This window comes from Entelurus aequoreus, linkage group LG14 (genome assembly GCF_033978785.1).
Source record: "Entelurus aequoreus isolate RoL-2023_Sb linkage group LG14, RoL_Eaeq_v1.1, whole genome shotgun sequence".
Taxonomy (NCBI): Eukaryota; Metazoa; Chordata; class Actinopteri; order Syngnathiformes; family Syngnathidae; genus Entelurus; species Entelurus aequoreus.
Window position 1 is genome coordinate 56825526 of NC_084744.1, and position 17500 is coordinate 56843025.

At 35.8% G+C, this 17500-nt stretch overlaps 1 protein-coding gene across 1 annotated transcript in view; it reads right to left on the reverse strand.

The window, feature by feature from the left end:
* The window catches only part of col6a1 (collagen, type VI, alpha 1), an 89411-nt gene that overhangs the window by 14296 nt on the left and 57615 nt on the right, over positions 1–17500 (reverse strand). The window contains exons 27-28 of the mRNA XM_062070287.1: positions 5425–5460; positions 1648–1684 (exon numbers count right to left, since the gene is read on the reverse strand). Coding sequence (XP_061926271.1) covers positions 1648–1684; positions 5425–5460 — 73 coding nt within the window. The remainder of the gene's footprint in view (positions 1–1647; positions 1685–5424; positions 5461–17500) is intronic.

The following is a 17500-nucleotide window of genomic DNA, read 5'->3' on the forward strand; positions in this document are numbered from 1 at the left end:
CAGGAAGAAACACAGAGGCTATTTCATCCCTACAAGCCTGTTTTCGCGGGGTTCCTTGCTCTTCATGGGATTCAGAAAATCCCCTGAAGAGCATGGACAAAGATAAGACCTTCTGGAGGAAAGTTCTGTGGTCAGATGAAACAAAAAATTGAGCTGTTTGGCCCCAATACCCAGCAATATGTTTGGAGGAGAAAATCCCAGGAACACCATTCCTACCGTCAAGCATGGTGGTGGTAGTATTATGCTCTGGGCCTGTTTTGCTGCCAAATGGAACTGGTGCTTTACCGAGAGTAAATGGGACAATGAAAAAAGGAGGATTACCTCCAAATTCTTCAGGACAAGCTAAAATCATCAGCCCGGAGGTTGGGTCTCGGGCGCAGTTGGGTGTTCCAACAGGACAATGACCCCCAAAATGTCACGACGAAGTGGGGGTGGGGATGGTCGCAGCTTACTGCGGGGTTCGTTCCCCCGGGATGCAGACGGACCACTCCGGACAAGTCGTGCGGGTAGGAACACGATTTAATCTTCAAAATTAAACACGTACCAAAAACAGAAAGCAAGCAGAAGGAGCGACGTGCCTGAACGCACGGGAAGCTAAGGCTACCACTTAGCACAGGACGCATGGACTAGGAGACAAGAAAAACAGGGTTGTGTGTAGCAAACAACGAAACCAGGCCGACTGACCGGCAAAGGCAGGCTTAAATAATGCCTGTTTCAAACTGTGGGAGCAGTTTGAAACATGTTCAAACTGCTCCCACAGTGGAGTGTTTTAAGTCTCGTCTTTAGACCCACTTTTATTCTTTGGCTTTTAACACTATGTGAGTTGTGTGGTCTTCTGTTGTCCTCTGTGTTTTTTATAAATTTTTATTTTTTATTTACTGTTTTTTTTATTTTCTATTTACTGTTTTAATTGGTTTTACCCTTTAAAATTGTTTTTAATCATATTTATTTTTACTGTATATTGTTTTTATATTGGTTATATATTTTTTTTGTTTTTGTTTTTATTCAGTCATTGATGGAGCTAAGGTTAATATTTGAATATTGTTTTTAATATTGTTGTGCAGCACTATGGAAACATTTTTGTTGTTTAAATGTGCTACATAAATAAAGTGGATTGGACTGGATCTGATTAGTGCTCGGGAAACAGGTGAGCGTCCCGAACACCAATCAGAGGCAGGTGAAAATAATAAGTAACCATGGTAACTAAAACAAACTCAAGGGCGCACAAAACAGGAACTAGGGGCGTCCAAAACTAACAGGACATAACAAAACATGATCCGGGCCACAAAAGTGGTAAAGGAATGGCTAAATCAGGCTAGAATGAAGGTTTTAGATTGGCCTTCCCAAAGTCCTGACTTAAACGTGTGTGTGGACAATGCTGAAGAAACAAGTCCATGTCAGAAAACCAATACATTTAGCTGACTTGCACCAATTTTGTCAAGAGGAGTGGTCAAAAATTCAAGCAGAAGCTTGTGGATGGCTACCAAAAGCGCCTTATTTTATATATTATACTATTTATTATAGACCCATAATAAATTCAACTTATTGGAAACTCAAGACAGCCATGACATTATGTTCTTTACAAGTGTATGTAAACTTTTGACCACCACTGTATGTGTTGTGTAGAACTTCTCCAACAAAACTCACAGCACAGCTTCATGATGATATCCAGAATTTCACATTCCTAAGGAGAGAGGCGGAGTTAGTGTATGGCAACACGCTCTTAAACCCTTACATAACTTTTTCTAATGCCGAAAAGGGCGGCTTTTCGGGGCCAAAAAAAAAAAGTGGCGGGAAAAGAAAAACACAATGTTGATATTTCACTGAGGGGACTGTTGGGTGGAAGGCTGTGGGATTTGGTGTTCAGGAAATTGGACGTGTGCCTTTTTGGACCGAACGTGGAGTATCACGTTCAAACTCCAATTTTGCAGTCTCTTTAGGGAGTTAAGTCTAAGCCTTGGGTCTGGTGGATAATATATGTGCGAGGGATCAGACTACACTGCAAAAACTGAAATCTAAGTAAGATGAAATATCTCAAATAAGGGTGATATTTGCTTATTTTCTGTCTGATAACATAATTGTTCTCACTAAGCAGATTTTATGTTAGAGTGTTTTACTTGTTTTAAGTCTTTTGGTCCTAAATGATCTCAGTACGATATTACAGCTTGTTGCTGAGATTTGATGACCTATATTGAGTAAAACATGCTTGAAACTAGAATATCAACTGTTGCAAAGCTGTGTCATCAACACTCACAAGTATAAAACTACTTTTTCAAAGTAATCATTTCTTATTTCAAGCATGAAAAAAGAAATCATGACTTTGAAAAAAGAAATCATGCACTGCAAAAAGTCAGTGTTCAAAAACAAGAAAAGAAAATATACAAAAATTAGGGGTATTTTATTTGAACTAAGCAAAATTATCTGCCAATAGAACAAGAACATTTGGCTTGTCAAGACTTTCCAAAACAAGTAAAATTAAAGCTGTAAGCAGCGATGGACGGGACCGACTTTGACGGCACATAAAATCCAAACCGGAGCAGTAATTGAAACTCTTTCGTCAAATTTTAATCAGAAGGGTTCAATCTCTCTCCTGTGCTAATTTGAAGCCGACACGACAAACGCGCTCAGAGGAGATAATGTTTGAAAAAAGGTAACCGGTTTTTACAAAACTTTTGTTTTGAAGGGGGAATTGCAAACTTCCTTTTTTGCTGGGGGTTGTCAGTGAATGAAATCTAGGTTTAAGCGAGACCTACATAGAGGTTTTTGTTTCATGTCTCTACGACATTCTTACTGGAAGTTACAGGCAGTTTTGTCTGAGTTTCCTTCCTAGGAGCAGTTTTGTCTGTGTTTTCTTCCTAGGGGGCGCTAGAGCGCAATTTTGAGTTTTGGGGTTGGTTTTTTTTATTAGATCGTAATTTTTGCCAGTCCTGATATGTGTGTCCAGTTTAGTGAGTTTTGAAGCATGTTAAGGGGGTCAAATTATAGCTCCAATAGGCAAAGGTGACTGTTTTTTCAAAACTTTTGTTTTGAAGGGGGAATTGCAAACCCTCTGTTGATTTTTGCTGAAGGATGTCAGTGTATGAAATCTAGGTCTAAGAGAGACCTACATAGAGGTTTTTGTTTCATGTCTCTACGACATTCCTACTGGAGGTTACAGGCAGTTGTGTCTGTGTTTTCTTCCTAGGGGGCGCTAGAGCGCAATTCTGAGTTTTGGGGCTAGGTTTTTGATTAGATCGCAATTTTCGCCAGTCCTGATGTGTGTGTCAAATATGGTGAGTTTTGAAGCATGTTAAGGGGGTCAAATTACAGCTCAAAGAGGCGGCGGTATAATAATAATAAAACCTTACAAATACAATAGGGTCCTCTGTCCCAAAGGGGCATTCGGTCCCTAATTAGCTAACCTTAATGAACACCAAAATACCTTAAAATAAGTATATTCTCACTTATAACAACTACACTTTTCTTGGCAGAATTTTTAAAAAATATATTTTTGCTCAATATGTTGAAAAATATTCTTAAATGAAGTAAATGCTAGTGCCATTATCTTGACATAATGATATGCGCTCGGCATTACATTTCTTGAAACCAGCAAACATATACTAAAAACTAATTTATTGTTCTTAACGGAAAGGCAACAAGGCAACCGCTTGTTACTCTCGGGGTCTCAGGCAAATCATATGGTCTAAAAATGCATTTTTCCATCGACAACATGACATCATCGCGCCAAGTGCGTGCCCTTTCAGTCAATTAGTGCGCATATATACAGCCCGGCCCCCGGCCAAAATGTTTTTAATTGTCATTTTGAGGAATTTATCTGAATGTGCATGAACTATTTGTCTTCAAAATTGTTTGAAATGTTAAATGTTTAAATATTAACTGTCAGTTTACTGTACTGTGCCAACTGTACTACTATAGGAGTACCTATTTTCTATTGTTTCATTGAAAATAAAACAGCAAAGTCCATTTGGCTGTCATCTGTTTTAATTATGAGACACATTTGTGTCAAAGTCATGATTTTTTGTTTTCATGCTTGAAATAAGAAATTATTAGTTCAAAAAAGTAGTTTTGTACTTGTGAGTGTTGATGACACAGCTTCGCAACAGTGGATATTCTAGTTTCAAGCATGCTTTACTCAATATAGGTCATCAAATCTCAGCAACAAGCTGTAATATCTTACTGAGATCATTTAGGACCAAAACCCTTAAAACAAGTAAAACACTCTAACATAAAATCTGCTTAGTGAGAAGAATTATCTTATTAGACAGAAAATAAGCAAATATCGCCCTTATTTGAGATATCTAATCTTACTTAGATTTCAGTTTTTGCAGTGTGCGCACTAATTGACTGAAAGAGCACGCACTTGCCGCGATGATGTCATATTATCGATGGAAAAATGGATTTTTAGACCATATGTTTTGCCTGAGACCCCGAGAGCAACAAGCGGTTGCCTTGTTGCCTTTCCATTAAGAACAATAAATTAGTTTTTAGTATAAGTTTGCTGGTTTCAAGAAATGTAATGCCGTGCGCATATCATTATGTCAAGATAATGGAACTAGCATTTACTTCATTTAAGAATATTTTTCAACATATTGAGCAACAAAGGTCTCATGTTTTTTTTTCTACCAAGAAAAGTGCACTTCTTATTAGTGAGAATATACTTATTTTAAGGTATTTTTGGGTTCATTGAAGTTAGCTAATGTTACTTGTTTTGGAAAGTCTTGACAAGCCAAATGTTTTTGTTCTATTCGCAGATAATTTTGCTTAGTTCAAGTAAAATTCCCCTCATTTTTGTATCTTTAGGGACCGATGTCCCTTTGGGACAGAGGACCCTATTGAATTTATAGCGTTTTATTATTATACCGCCGCCTCTTTGAGCTGTAATTTGACCCCCTCACATGCTTCAAAACTCACCAAATTGGACACACACATCAGGACTGGCGAAAATTGCGATCTAATCAAAAAACCATACCCCAAAACTCAAAATTGCGCTCTAGCGCCCCCTAGGAAGAAAACACAGACAAAACTGCCTCTAACTCCCAGTAGGAATGTCGTAGAGACATGAAACCTCTTTGTAGGTCTCACTTAGACCTATATTTCATACACTGACAACCCCCAGCAAAAATTAGAAGGAAGTTTGCAATTCCCCCTTCAAAACAAAAGTTGTGTAAAAACAGTCACCTTTTTTCAAACATTATCTCCTCTGAGCGCGTTTGTCGTGTCGGCTTCAAATTAGCACAGGAGAGAGATTGAACCCTTCTGATTAAAAGTTGATGAAAGAGTTTTAATTACTGCTCCGGTTTGGATTTTATGAGCCCTTAAAATCGGTCCCGTCCATCGCTTCTTGCAGCTTTAATTTTTTGTTGTTTTTGAACACTGACTTTTTGCAGTGTAAATAGACTCCTTTTTTTATATATATATACTTACATCAGTTCCTGGTGGTCCGGGAGGGCCAGAAGGTCCCTGAAAGAGAGATAAGGAGTTGTAATAGAGATAGGGAGACACAAAAATAAAAAAAGTCTGTGTTTAATGATTATTTCCTTCTTTCAAAGGCCGCTTCTTGAGAGAAGCAGCACCAGTCGACGGGAATACTCCCACACGTTTGCAACATGTGAATATTCCGATCACCATAGCTTTTTTCATTCCCTCACTTGGCCAAGTCGAGGACATCTGTTTTGCTTCAGCCCACATTAAACGAGCATTTTTTCCCCCACTCTGCTTTAGTCAAAAGGCGCACGCTCGCAGGAACACCAGGGACAGAACAGACAGAAGGCGAGACAATGAGTTGGCGTTCAAGCGCAGACACGATGTCTAGAGATATGCAGAACGTACAGTCGTGGTCAAAAGTGTACATACACGTGTAAAGAACATAATGTCATGGTATCCTTCAGTTTCCAATAATTTCTACAAGTTTTATTTTTTTGTGATAGAGTGATTGGAGCACATACTTGTTGGTCTCAAAAAAAACATTCATGAAGTTTGGTTCTTTTATGAATTTATTATGGGTCTACTGAAAATGTGACTTGGTCAAAAGTATACATACAGCAATGTTAATATTTGCTTACATGTCCTTTGGTTAAACAATGAGAGACATACTATACAATTACAGTATGGACTTAAAGCAGTCATACATTGAAAACTCCATTTACAAACTTACCGTATTTTTCGGACTATTAGTCGCAGTTTTTTTCATAGTTTGGCCGGGGGTGCGACTTATACTCAGGAGCGACTTATGTGTGAAATTATTAACACATTACCGTAAAATATCAACTAATATTATTTAGCTCATTCACGTAAGAGACTAGACGTATAAGATTTCATGGGATTTAGCGATTAGGAGTGACAGATTGTTTGGTAAACGTATAGCATGTTCTATATGTTATAGTTATTTGAATGACTCTTACCATAATATGTTACGTTAACATACCAGGCACGTTCTCAGTTGGTTATTTATGCCTCATATAACGTACACTTACTCAGCCTGTTGTTCACTATTCTTTATTTATTTTAAATTGCCTTTCAAATGTCTATTCTTGGTGTTGGCTTTTATCAAATAAATTTCCCCCAAAAATGCGACTTATACTCCAGTGCGACTTATATATGTTTTTTTCCTTCTTTATTATGCATTTTCGGCCGGTGCGACTTATACTCCGGTGCGACTTATACTCCGAAAAATGCGGTAATTGGTTCTTGAACAGCTTTCAAAAATGTTAAAGTTGGTATGGCGAATCAAATTTCTCCATAGGAAACAATGTTTAATTATGAATAATGGGTTCGAGCCTTAGGTTGATTGGCAACCCCAAAATTGGCCCTTGTGTGTGAATGTGAGTGTGGATGTTGTCTGTCTATCTGCCCTGTGATGAGGTGGCGACTTGTCCAGGGTGTACGCCGCCTTCCGCCCGATTGTAGCTAAGATAGGCTCCAGCATCCCCCGCGACCCCGAAAGGAATAAGCAGTAGAAAATGCATGGATGGATGGATGGATGTCCCTTGGCAAGTTTCACTGTAATAAGGCACTTTTGGTAGCCATCCACAAGCTTCCGGTTGAGTTTTTGACCACTCCTCTTGACAAAATTGGTGCAGTTCAGCTAAATGTGTTGGTTTTCTGACATGGACTTGTTTCTTCAGCATTGTCCACACGTTTAAGTCAGGACTTTTGGGAAGGCCATTCTAAAACCTTCATTCTAGCCAGATTTAGCCATTCCTTTACCACTTTTGTCCTGTTGGAACACCCAACTGCACCCAAGACCCAACCTCCGCTTGTCCTGAAGAATTTGGAGGTAATCCTCCTTTTTACATTGTCCCATTTACTCTCTGTAAAGCTCCAGTTCCATTGGCAGCAAAACAGGCCCAGAGCATAATACTACCACCACCATGCTTGACGGTAGGCCTAGTGTTCCTGGTATTAAAGGCCTCACCTTTTTCTCATCCAAACATATTGCTGGGTATTGTGGCCAAACAGCTCAATTTTTGTTTCATCTGACCACGGAACTGTCCTCCAGAAGGTCTTATCTTTGTCCATGCTCTTCAGGGGATTTTCTGAATCCCATGAAGAGCAGGGAACCCCGCGAAAACAGGCTTGTAGGGATGAAATAGCCTCTGTGTTTCTTCCTGACCTAACGTATATGGATAAACCACAGAAACCTCGAATATATATACCGTATTTACCGCACTATTAGGCGCACTGTATTATAAGGCGCACCTTCAATGAATGGCCTATTTTAAAAACTTTGTTCATATATAAGGCGCACCGCATTATAAGGCGCACAGAATAGACGCTACAGTAGAGGCTGGGGTTACGTTATGCATCCCGTAGTTGCGAGACCTCAATATTGGTCCATATATAAGGCGCACCGGATTATAAAGCGCACTGTCAGCTTTTGAGATAATTGGAGGTTTTTAGGTGCGCCTTATAGTGCGGAAAATACGGTATATATATTTATACATTCTTCCACACCAAACCCCAGCTTGTGTTTATGGATATTGTTTTTTGTTCTTGTGCACAAAACAGCACACTGATTGATTGATTGAATGATTGATTGATGGTGTTCCTGGGATTAAAGGCCTCACCTTTTTTCCTCCAAACATGCTGCTGAGATAGGCTACAGCACCCCGAAAGGGACAAGCGGTAGAAAATGGATGGATATTGCTGGGTATTGTGGCCCAACCGCTAAATTTTTGTTTCATCTGACATCACATGGACAAAGATAATACCTTCTGGATAGGGATGTCCGATAATGGCTTTTTGCTGATATCCCGATATTGTCCAACTCTTTAATCACCGATACCGATATCAACCGATACTGATATATACAGTCGTGGAATTAACACATTATTGTGCCTAATTTGGACAACCAGGTATGGGGTGAAGATAAGGTCCTACTTTTAAAAATTAATAAAATAAAATAAGATAAATAAATTAAAAACATTTTCTTGAATAAAAAAAAGAAAGTAAAACAATATAAAAACAGTTACATAGAAACTAGTAATTAATGCAAATTAGTAAAATTAACTGTTAGTACTATTAGTGGACCACAATCATGTGTGCTTACGGACTGTATCCCTTGCAGACTGTATTGATATATATTGATATATAATGTAGGAACCAGAATATTAATAACAGAAAGAAACAACCGTTTTGTGTGAATGAGTGTAAATGGGGGAGGGAGGTTTTTTGGTTTGGTGCACTAATTGTAAGTGTATCTTGTGTTTTTTATGTTGATTTAATTAAAAATAAAAAAATTAAAATTAAAAAACAGATACCGATAATAAAAAAACAACGATACCAATAATTTCCGATACTACATTTTAAAGCATTTATCGGCCGATAATATCGGCAGGCCGATAATATCGGACATCTCTACTTCTGGAGGAAAGTTCCGTGGTCAGATGAAACAAAAATGGAGCTGTTTGGCCGCAATACCCAGCAATATGTTTGGAGGAGAAAAGGTGAGGCCTTTAATCCCAAGAACACCATTCCTACCGTCAAGCATGGTGGTGGTAGTATTATGCCTGTTTTGCTGCCAATGGAACTGGTGCTTTACAGAGAGTAAATGGGACAATGAAAAAGGGAGGATTACCTCCAAATTCTTCAGGACAAGCTAAAATCATCAGCCCGGAGGTTGGGTCTTGGGCGCAGTTGGGTGTTACAACAGGACAATGACCCCAAACACACGTCAAAAGTGGTAAAGGAATGGCTAAATCAGGCTAGAATGAAGGTTTTAGAATGGCCTGACTTAAACTTGTGGACAATGCTGAAGAAACAAGTCCATGTCAGAAAAACCAACACATTTAGCTGAACTGCACCAATTTTGTCAAGAGGAGTGGTCAAAAATTCAAGCAGAAGCTTGTGGATGCTACCAAAAGCGCCGTATTGCAGTGAAACTTGCCAAGGGACATGTAAGCAAATATTAACATTGCTGTATGTATACTTTTGACCATGTCACATTTTCAGTAGACCCATAATACATTCATAAAAGAACCAAACTTCATGAATGTTTTTTTGTGTGACCAACAAGTATGTGCTCCAATCACTCTATCACAAAAAAATAAAGAGTTGTAGAAATGATTGGAAAGTCAAGACAGCCATGACATTATGTTCTTTACAAGTGTATGCACACTTTTGACCACGACTGTCCAGGCAGACAGGCGGCGGAGCTGATGCTTTTATTTGTGGAACCTGCATCCAAACATATGTTTATATTTAGACACATTCCGTGGGTTTTCACATTGTCCTATTGAGGGGAGCGGAATTACACCATTTTTCCAACTTAGGATGAGCCATACGCAGTTTTATGTTATGTTCGGTGTCGCTTAGTCACGGCAAATCATTGCAATCCACACTTTTTTATCGTTGTAAAAGTGCGTAACTATGAATAGTAACAACAAAACAAACATCCTGAGCCAACGCTTACATAAAAAAGTTTCCATTGCCTTCATTCATTTGATACACTTGGCCTGTCGCTCTGCCTGTTAGGAAACTCTCCATGTTTACGCACGTTTAAAGCGGAGACTCTTATTTTGAAAATTGTGCTTTAAAAATGTCACTTTTCGCCTAAAGTTACGATCAGGGATGGGTATTTACGATTAGCAACCAGGCCCTATTTTTGGTGCCTGGTTGCTCTTTTGCACTTGGGCACTCGGAGATCACTCCAGCAGCACTGAGAGCAACAACATGACATATATACTTACATCATGTATATATTACATGTTATTATGAATGTTACTACATGACATATATACTTACATCATGTATATATTACATGTTATCATGAATGTTACTACATGACATATATACTTACATCATGTATATATTACATGTTATTATGAATGTTACTACATGACATATATACTTACATCATGTGTATATTACATGTTATTATGAATGTTACTAGATACTACATATATACTTACATCATGTATATATTACATGTTATTATGAATGTTACTACATGACATATATACCTACATCATGTATATATTACATGTTATTATGATTGTTACTAGATACTACATATATACTTACATCATGTATATATTACATGTTATTATGAATGTTACTAGATACTACATATATACTTACATCATGTATATATTACATGTTATTATGTATGTTACTAGTTACTACATATATACTTACATCATGTATATATTACATGTTATTATGAATGTTACTAGGTACTAAATATATACTTACATCATATATTTATTACATGTTATTATGAATGTTACTACATTACATATATACTTACATCATGTATATATTACATGTTATTATGAATGTTACTACATGACATATATACTTACATCATGTATATATTACATGTTATCATGAATGTTACTACATGACATATATACTTACATCATGTATATATTACATGTTATTATGAATGTTACTACATGACATGTATACTTACATCATGTATATATTACATGTTATTATGAATGTTACTACATAACATATATACTTACATCATGTATATATTACATGTTATTATGAATGTTACTAGATACTACATATATACTTACATCATGTATATATTACATGTTATTATGAATGTTACTACATGACATATATACTTACATCATGTATATATTACATGTTATTATGAATGTTACTAGATACTACATATATACTTACATCATGTATATATTACATGTTATTATGAATGTTACTACATGACATATATACTTACATCATGTGTATATTACATGTTATTATGAATGTTACTAGATACTACATATATACTTACATCATGTATGTATTACATGTTATTATGAATGTTACTACATGACATATATACTTACATCATGTATATATTACATGTTATTATGAATGTTACTACATGACATATATACTTACATCATGTATATATTACATGTTATTATGAATGTTACTACATGACATATATACTTGCATCATGTATATATTACATGTTATTATGAATGTTACTACATGACATATATACTTACATCATGTATATATTACATGTTATTATGAATGTTACTAGATACTACATATATACTTACATCATGTATATATTACATGTTATTATGAATGTTACTACATGACATATATACTTACATCATGTATATATTACATGTTATTATGAATGTTACTAGATACTACATATATACTTACATCATGTATATATTACATGTTATTATGAATGTTACTACATTACATATATACTTACATCATGTATATATTACATGTTATTATGAATGTTACTAGATACTACATATATACTTACATCATGTATATATTACATGTTATTATGAATGTTACTACATGACATATATACTTACATCATGTATATATTACATGTTATCATGAATGTTACTACATGACATATATACTTACATCATGTATATATTACATGTTATTATGAATGTTACTACATGACATATATACTTGCATCATGTATATATTACATGTTATTATGAATGTTACTACATGACATATATACTTACATCATGTATATATTACATGTTATTATGAATGTTACTACATGACATATATACTTACATCATGTATATATTACATGTTATTATGAATGTTACTACATGACATATATACTTACATCATGTATATATTACATGTTAATATGAATGTTACTACATGACATATATACTTGCATCATGTATATATTACATGTTATTATGAATGTTACTACATGACATATATACTTACATCATGTATATATTACATGTTATTATGAATGTTACTACATGACATATATACTTACATCATGTATATATTACATATTATTATGAATGTTACTACATGACATGTATACTTACATCATGTATATATTACATGTTATTATGAATGTTACTACATGTCATATATACTTACATCATGTATATATTACATGTTATTATGAATGTTACTACATGAAATATATACTTACATCCTGTCAGGCCATATTTTTGGTAACTGGTTGCTCATTGCACTTAGGCACTCGGAGATCACTCCAGGAGCACTGAGAGAAGACTCGGCCAATCTACCTCTCGGCAAAGTTGCAATTGTCGAAGATATTGACTCAAGGGACGCTCCGACGTAAGTAACCGTATTTTCTGGACCATAGGGCGCGCCGAATTATAAGGCGCACTGCCAAAGAGCGGGTCTATTCAGGTCTTTTTTCATACCGGATTATAAGGCGCATTAAAGGGGTCTATAATGATTTTTTTTTCTAAATTTAAAACATTTCCTTGTGGTCTACATAACATCTTCAAAGTCGTACTAAAACATTTTGACAGATTTTTTTTTTATTGCCATGTGTAATGTTCTTTATTTTCAATGGAACATTCAAAGTTTTGGTGTTGTGTACTTGCGTCATATTGCAGTCTACACATATCTCTTATGTGTGACTGCCATCTACCGGTCGCACTTATCATTACTCCACGTACCAAATAAAAATGCTTCGAGGTCGGTAAGCACAACCAGAATCATTCTGTACATTAAGCGCACTGCCGAAGAGCGGGTCTAGTCAGGTCTTTTTTCATACAAAAGGCGCACCGGATTATAAGGCGCATTAAAGGGGTCATATTATGATTTTTTTTCGAAATTAAAAATATTTACATACAATATACATTATGTTCTGCTAAAATAAATAAACTAAATGAGTAATAAATATGTTTTTTAACTAAACTGCCAATAAAATCAAAGTGCAAATGAAAATACCACTTTAGTCATCATTTTTGCGCTTGAGAAACTTCTCTATGAATTTCACTCTGGTTGTTTTATATTGTCATTACTGCCACAAGTGGTGGAAAAGTGTATTACAACTAAAGTACTGCTGTGGCCTATGCGGACCACAGCTGAAAAAACACATATATTACATTCTAGGGGGCGCTCGCGGCCCGACACTGGGCCCCGGCCCTATGGTTAAGAAACACCGGTATATAGTATATGCCATCAACGTGCCGGCGACCATCTTTTTTGCAAAGAAACACGCCCAGGGCTCCTGTGAGTTGATTTTTTAATGCTAAATTTTTTTGCTGTTTTTATCTTCCACACGTGAAAAGTCGGTCCGTGGAAATAATGCATACATTAAACCGGTCCCTGGTGGGAAAAAAAAGGTCGGGGAACCCCTGGGTTATTCAACCAGGAAAGACGCCACAGTTCAAAGCATCAGAGACTTTAACAGTTTTGCAGCAAAAAAAAAAAAAAAAAAAATTAAACTTGGACCTGGAACTTGGACTAGTGTAAAGACAAGGGCAGATTCTTGAATTAACATTTAAAACCTCCTAAAGGCCAGGGCCGCCCCGCCCGACATGCAGATCACAAGTTGTGCTTAGGGCCTAAAAAGGCGGAAAATGTTTAAATGTCAATCGATGACTCACAGGGCGATTTTTACCGCAAACTCATTCCCAGCCCTTTCCTGCTCCATCCCTGTTAAGGATGTATGAGCGAATGTCCCCCTTGACACAATCACTGTCTCGTTTAATGCACTGGGTATGATCCCTGGCGGAAATTGTGGCAGAAAGGTTTGCCAATTTATGTTTTAATTACAGTAAGCCTCTCCTTTTTTTCCTACGCTTCGAACCCCGCGACTCATGAAATGGTGCAACTAATTTATGGATTTTTCTTCGCTGTCCTGCAAATAGTTTGAAAAAAAAAAAAAAACAGACAAGTAAAGACACTGAAAAGGTGTGTTATTGTTTGCGCTGTTTTTTTGGCCGGTGCCATATGCTGCCCTTTTTTTTTTTGCTGCAGCTGTTACATATACTGTAATATTGTACATGGTAATTGGGATTTGTTATATATTATAGAATAATATAATATGATGTATCAGTATATATTATATACTGTATATATAATATGTAAATATTACATATAGGTTACATTTTATATTGCTACTATGGTAAATGTTTTGTGTACTTTATACCTTTTGTTTACGCCCTCTTTTTGTGCATTATCCTTTCCATCCTGAGTAACTGAGCTACTGTGTGGAACAATTTCCCTTGTTGATCACTAAAGTTTGTCTAAGTCTGCTGCATTGCCCTTCTGTTTAGACTGAGCTTTCAACCGGAAGTACAGGTGCTGTCCCGTCTTCTAGCCATCCATAGCGTTTTTACTTGTATGAATTCTTCATTCATCACTCCAAGCAACGTTTGTAAATTTTTAAATGCAACTAAAACAGTTCTTACTCACTAAGCCGTCCCATATACTTGTACGTGCTATCGTATTGTAGTGAAGCTAGCGTCGTTTACGAGTGTCTGTGTTACAATTGCATTCTTTTTGCATTGTTTCAGTTTCGTAAATTCACCAAAGCATCACCGTGGAGTTATTGAGTCTGTGTAGCTGATTGGAGAGCTAGCTTCCGCAGCTAGTGGGTACATGACGATGACTTCTGTTTTGTTTGATCAGCCGTTTTACTGCCGTTTTACAGACACTGTTTGGAAACAATTAAGGTATGTAAATAAACATTTAAAAACCTTTCTTTGTAAATAACTCATTTCACAACGTATATATATGCGGCTTATAGTCCGGTGCGGCTAATATATGGAAAATATTTTTTTCTTCTAAAATTTAGTGGGTGTGTCTTATATACCAGAGCGCTCTATAGTCCGGAAAATACGGTATGTATACGTATATATACAGTATACATTATATATATATATATACACACACACACACGATGCATGCATATATATACATGTGTATATATCTATATGTGTGTGTGTATATATATATATATATATATATATATATATATATATATATATATATATATATATATATGTATGTATATATATATATATATATATATATATATATATATATATCCATCCATCCATTTTCTACCGCTTGTCCCTTTCGGGTTCGCGGGGGGTGCTGGAGCCTATCTCAGCTGCATTCATATATATATACACATATACATACACACACACACACACACACACACACACACATATATATATATATATATATATATATATATATATATATATATATATATATATATATATATATATAATATACAAGTATATATATATATATATATATAGTATATACATAATATATATAAATATATATATATATACACAGTATACATATATATAAATAAATAAATATATACATATTAATATATACACACAATGCATGCATATATATATACATATGTATATATCTATATGTGTGTGTATAAATAAAAAAAAAAAAAAAAAAAAAAAAAAAATATATATATATATATATATATATATACATATATATATATATATATATATATATATATATATATATATATATATATATATATATATATATATATATATATATATATATATATATATATATATACTATTGAGCACCGCACCCACTAAATTTTAGGGGGGAAAAAATATCCATATATTATCCACACTCTGACTATAAGCCGCAGATATATACATTGTGATATCAGTTGTTATTTACACAGAAAGATTCTGTAAATGTTTATTTACGTACCTTAATTGTTTCCAAACGGTGTCTGTAACAAGGCAGTAAAACGGACGATCAAACAAAACAGAAGTCATCGGCATGGACCCACTAGCTGCGGAAGCTAGCTCTCCAATTAACTAAACAGACTCAACAACTCCGCGGTGACATTTTGGTGAATTTTCAGAGGAATTTTTGCATACGTATATTTTTCAATGATGTCCAAAACATGCATCTAATTATTTATTTGTGTTCCCTCAAACGGTATAAGACTCTGCTTAGTGCCCCGATTTAACCAGGCAGTGGACATTTGTAATTTGCAAAAGCAAGGCATTTTTTTTCTGATACGTGTAAGTCTGTTTAAAATAAAACAAAATATTGAAGGGAGAAGTCCAGTTCTCTGGTCCTTCATTTTTTGGGAATGTGGCCCTTGGAATGATTTAGTTGAATAGCACTGCTTTAGGAGAGCAAGTAAAAATTGCAGATGTTTTTTTTCTCAATAGGATTGAGGATCATTCCAGTATTGGGTCTGTGCTCCCCAAAACGTTTGAGTACACACACAAAACATGATTAGTGCGTGCCCTAGACTTTTACTGGTGCATTCTTTCGGAGCAGCAAAGTCGGAGGCCTCCCGCAAAAAAAAAAAAAAGAAAAAGAAAAACCTCCGACAACAAAGTAGAACCAGGCTTTAGCGTTTCCTGCCTGCAGCACAAAGTCATCCGGTAAAACGAGATGGAAGTCATTTTAAAGACATTCAAGTACTCTTTGATGGTCCACTAATGGGATCAAGATAAAAAAAACTGTCTTTTAGATGCCATCTGTGCAACTGAATGTTAAATATTCAAGCGTGTATACCAGGGATGTTCTGCTAAATTGTTTTGAGGGACACATTTCCTGAAAGCTAAGAACCAGACGTCTCCCTTCACTGATGGACCTTGTTTGCCGATATGTGACCTGTATCAGATTTCGTGTCAATATCAACAGTGCAATTCCGAATTTTCGCATGTGGATATAAGTGGGATATGTATGCGACGAGACTGCAGTGTGAACGCTCCACTCGAACTTAGTCATCAAAAAGCAATAACAGTCATAATTCTTAGCCAAAAATAGACGGTTGCAAAATAAATAGTCGACAAATTAATAAGAAAACAGGTGGAAATAGTATTTAGGTACTCAGGTAGGGTTGTACTGGTATAGTATAGCGGTACTAATGAATCAAAAACGGTACTATACTCTGTTTGAAAAGTACCGGTTCACAATTTTTATTTTTTTATTTTTTAACCGGGCATGTCGTCGCGTCATGACATTGCTGGAGCATGTTCGGCAGCGCACAAACACGGAGTACTTACAAGCAGACACAGTGTGTGGACGAGGAAAGGGACAACGGACGCATTTTGGCTTCAAAACTATCGATAAAGGTGAAGTTATAACACTGAAACGCCCTCAGGAAGAGGTGCTTTAAGACGTGGCTAACTAGCTAGCGGCTAACATCCGTCCGCAGTGTTTTAGCTACTTCTAAATCACTAAAGAAGTTAAACAAAGAACAGCATCTGCAGTAAACAAGCGACAGAAATAGTTGTGT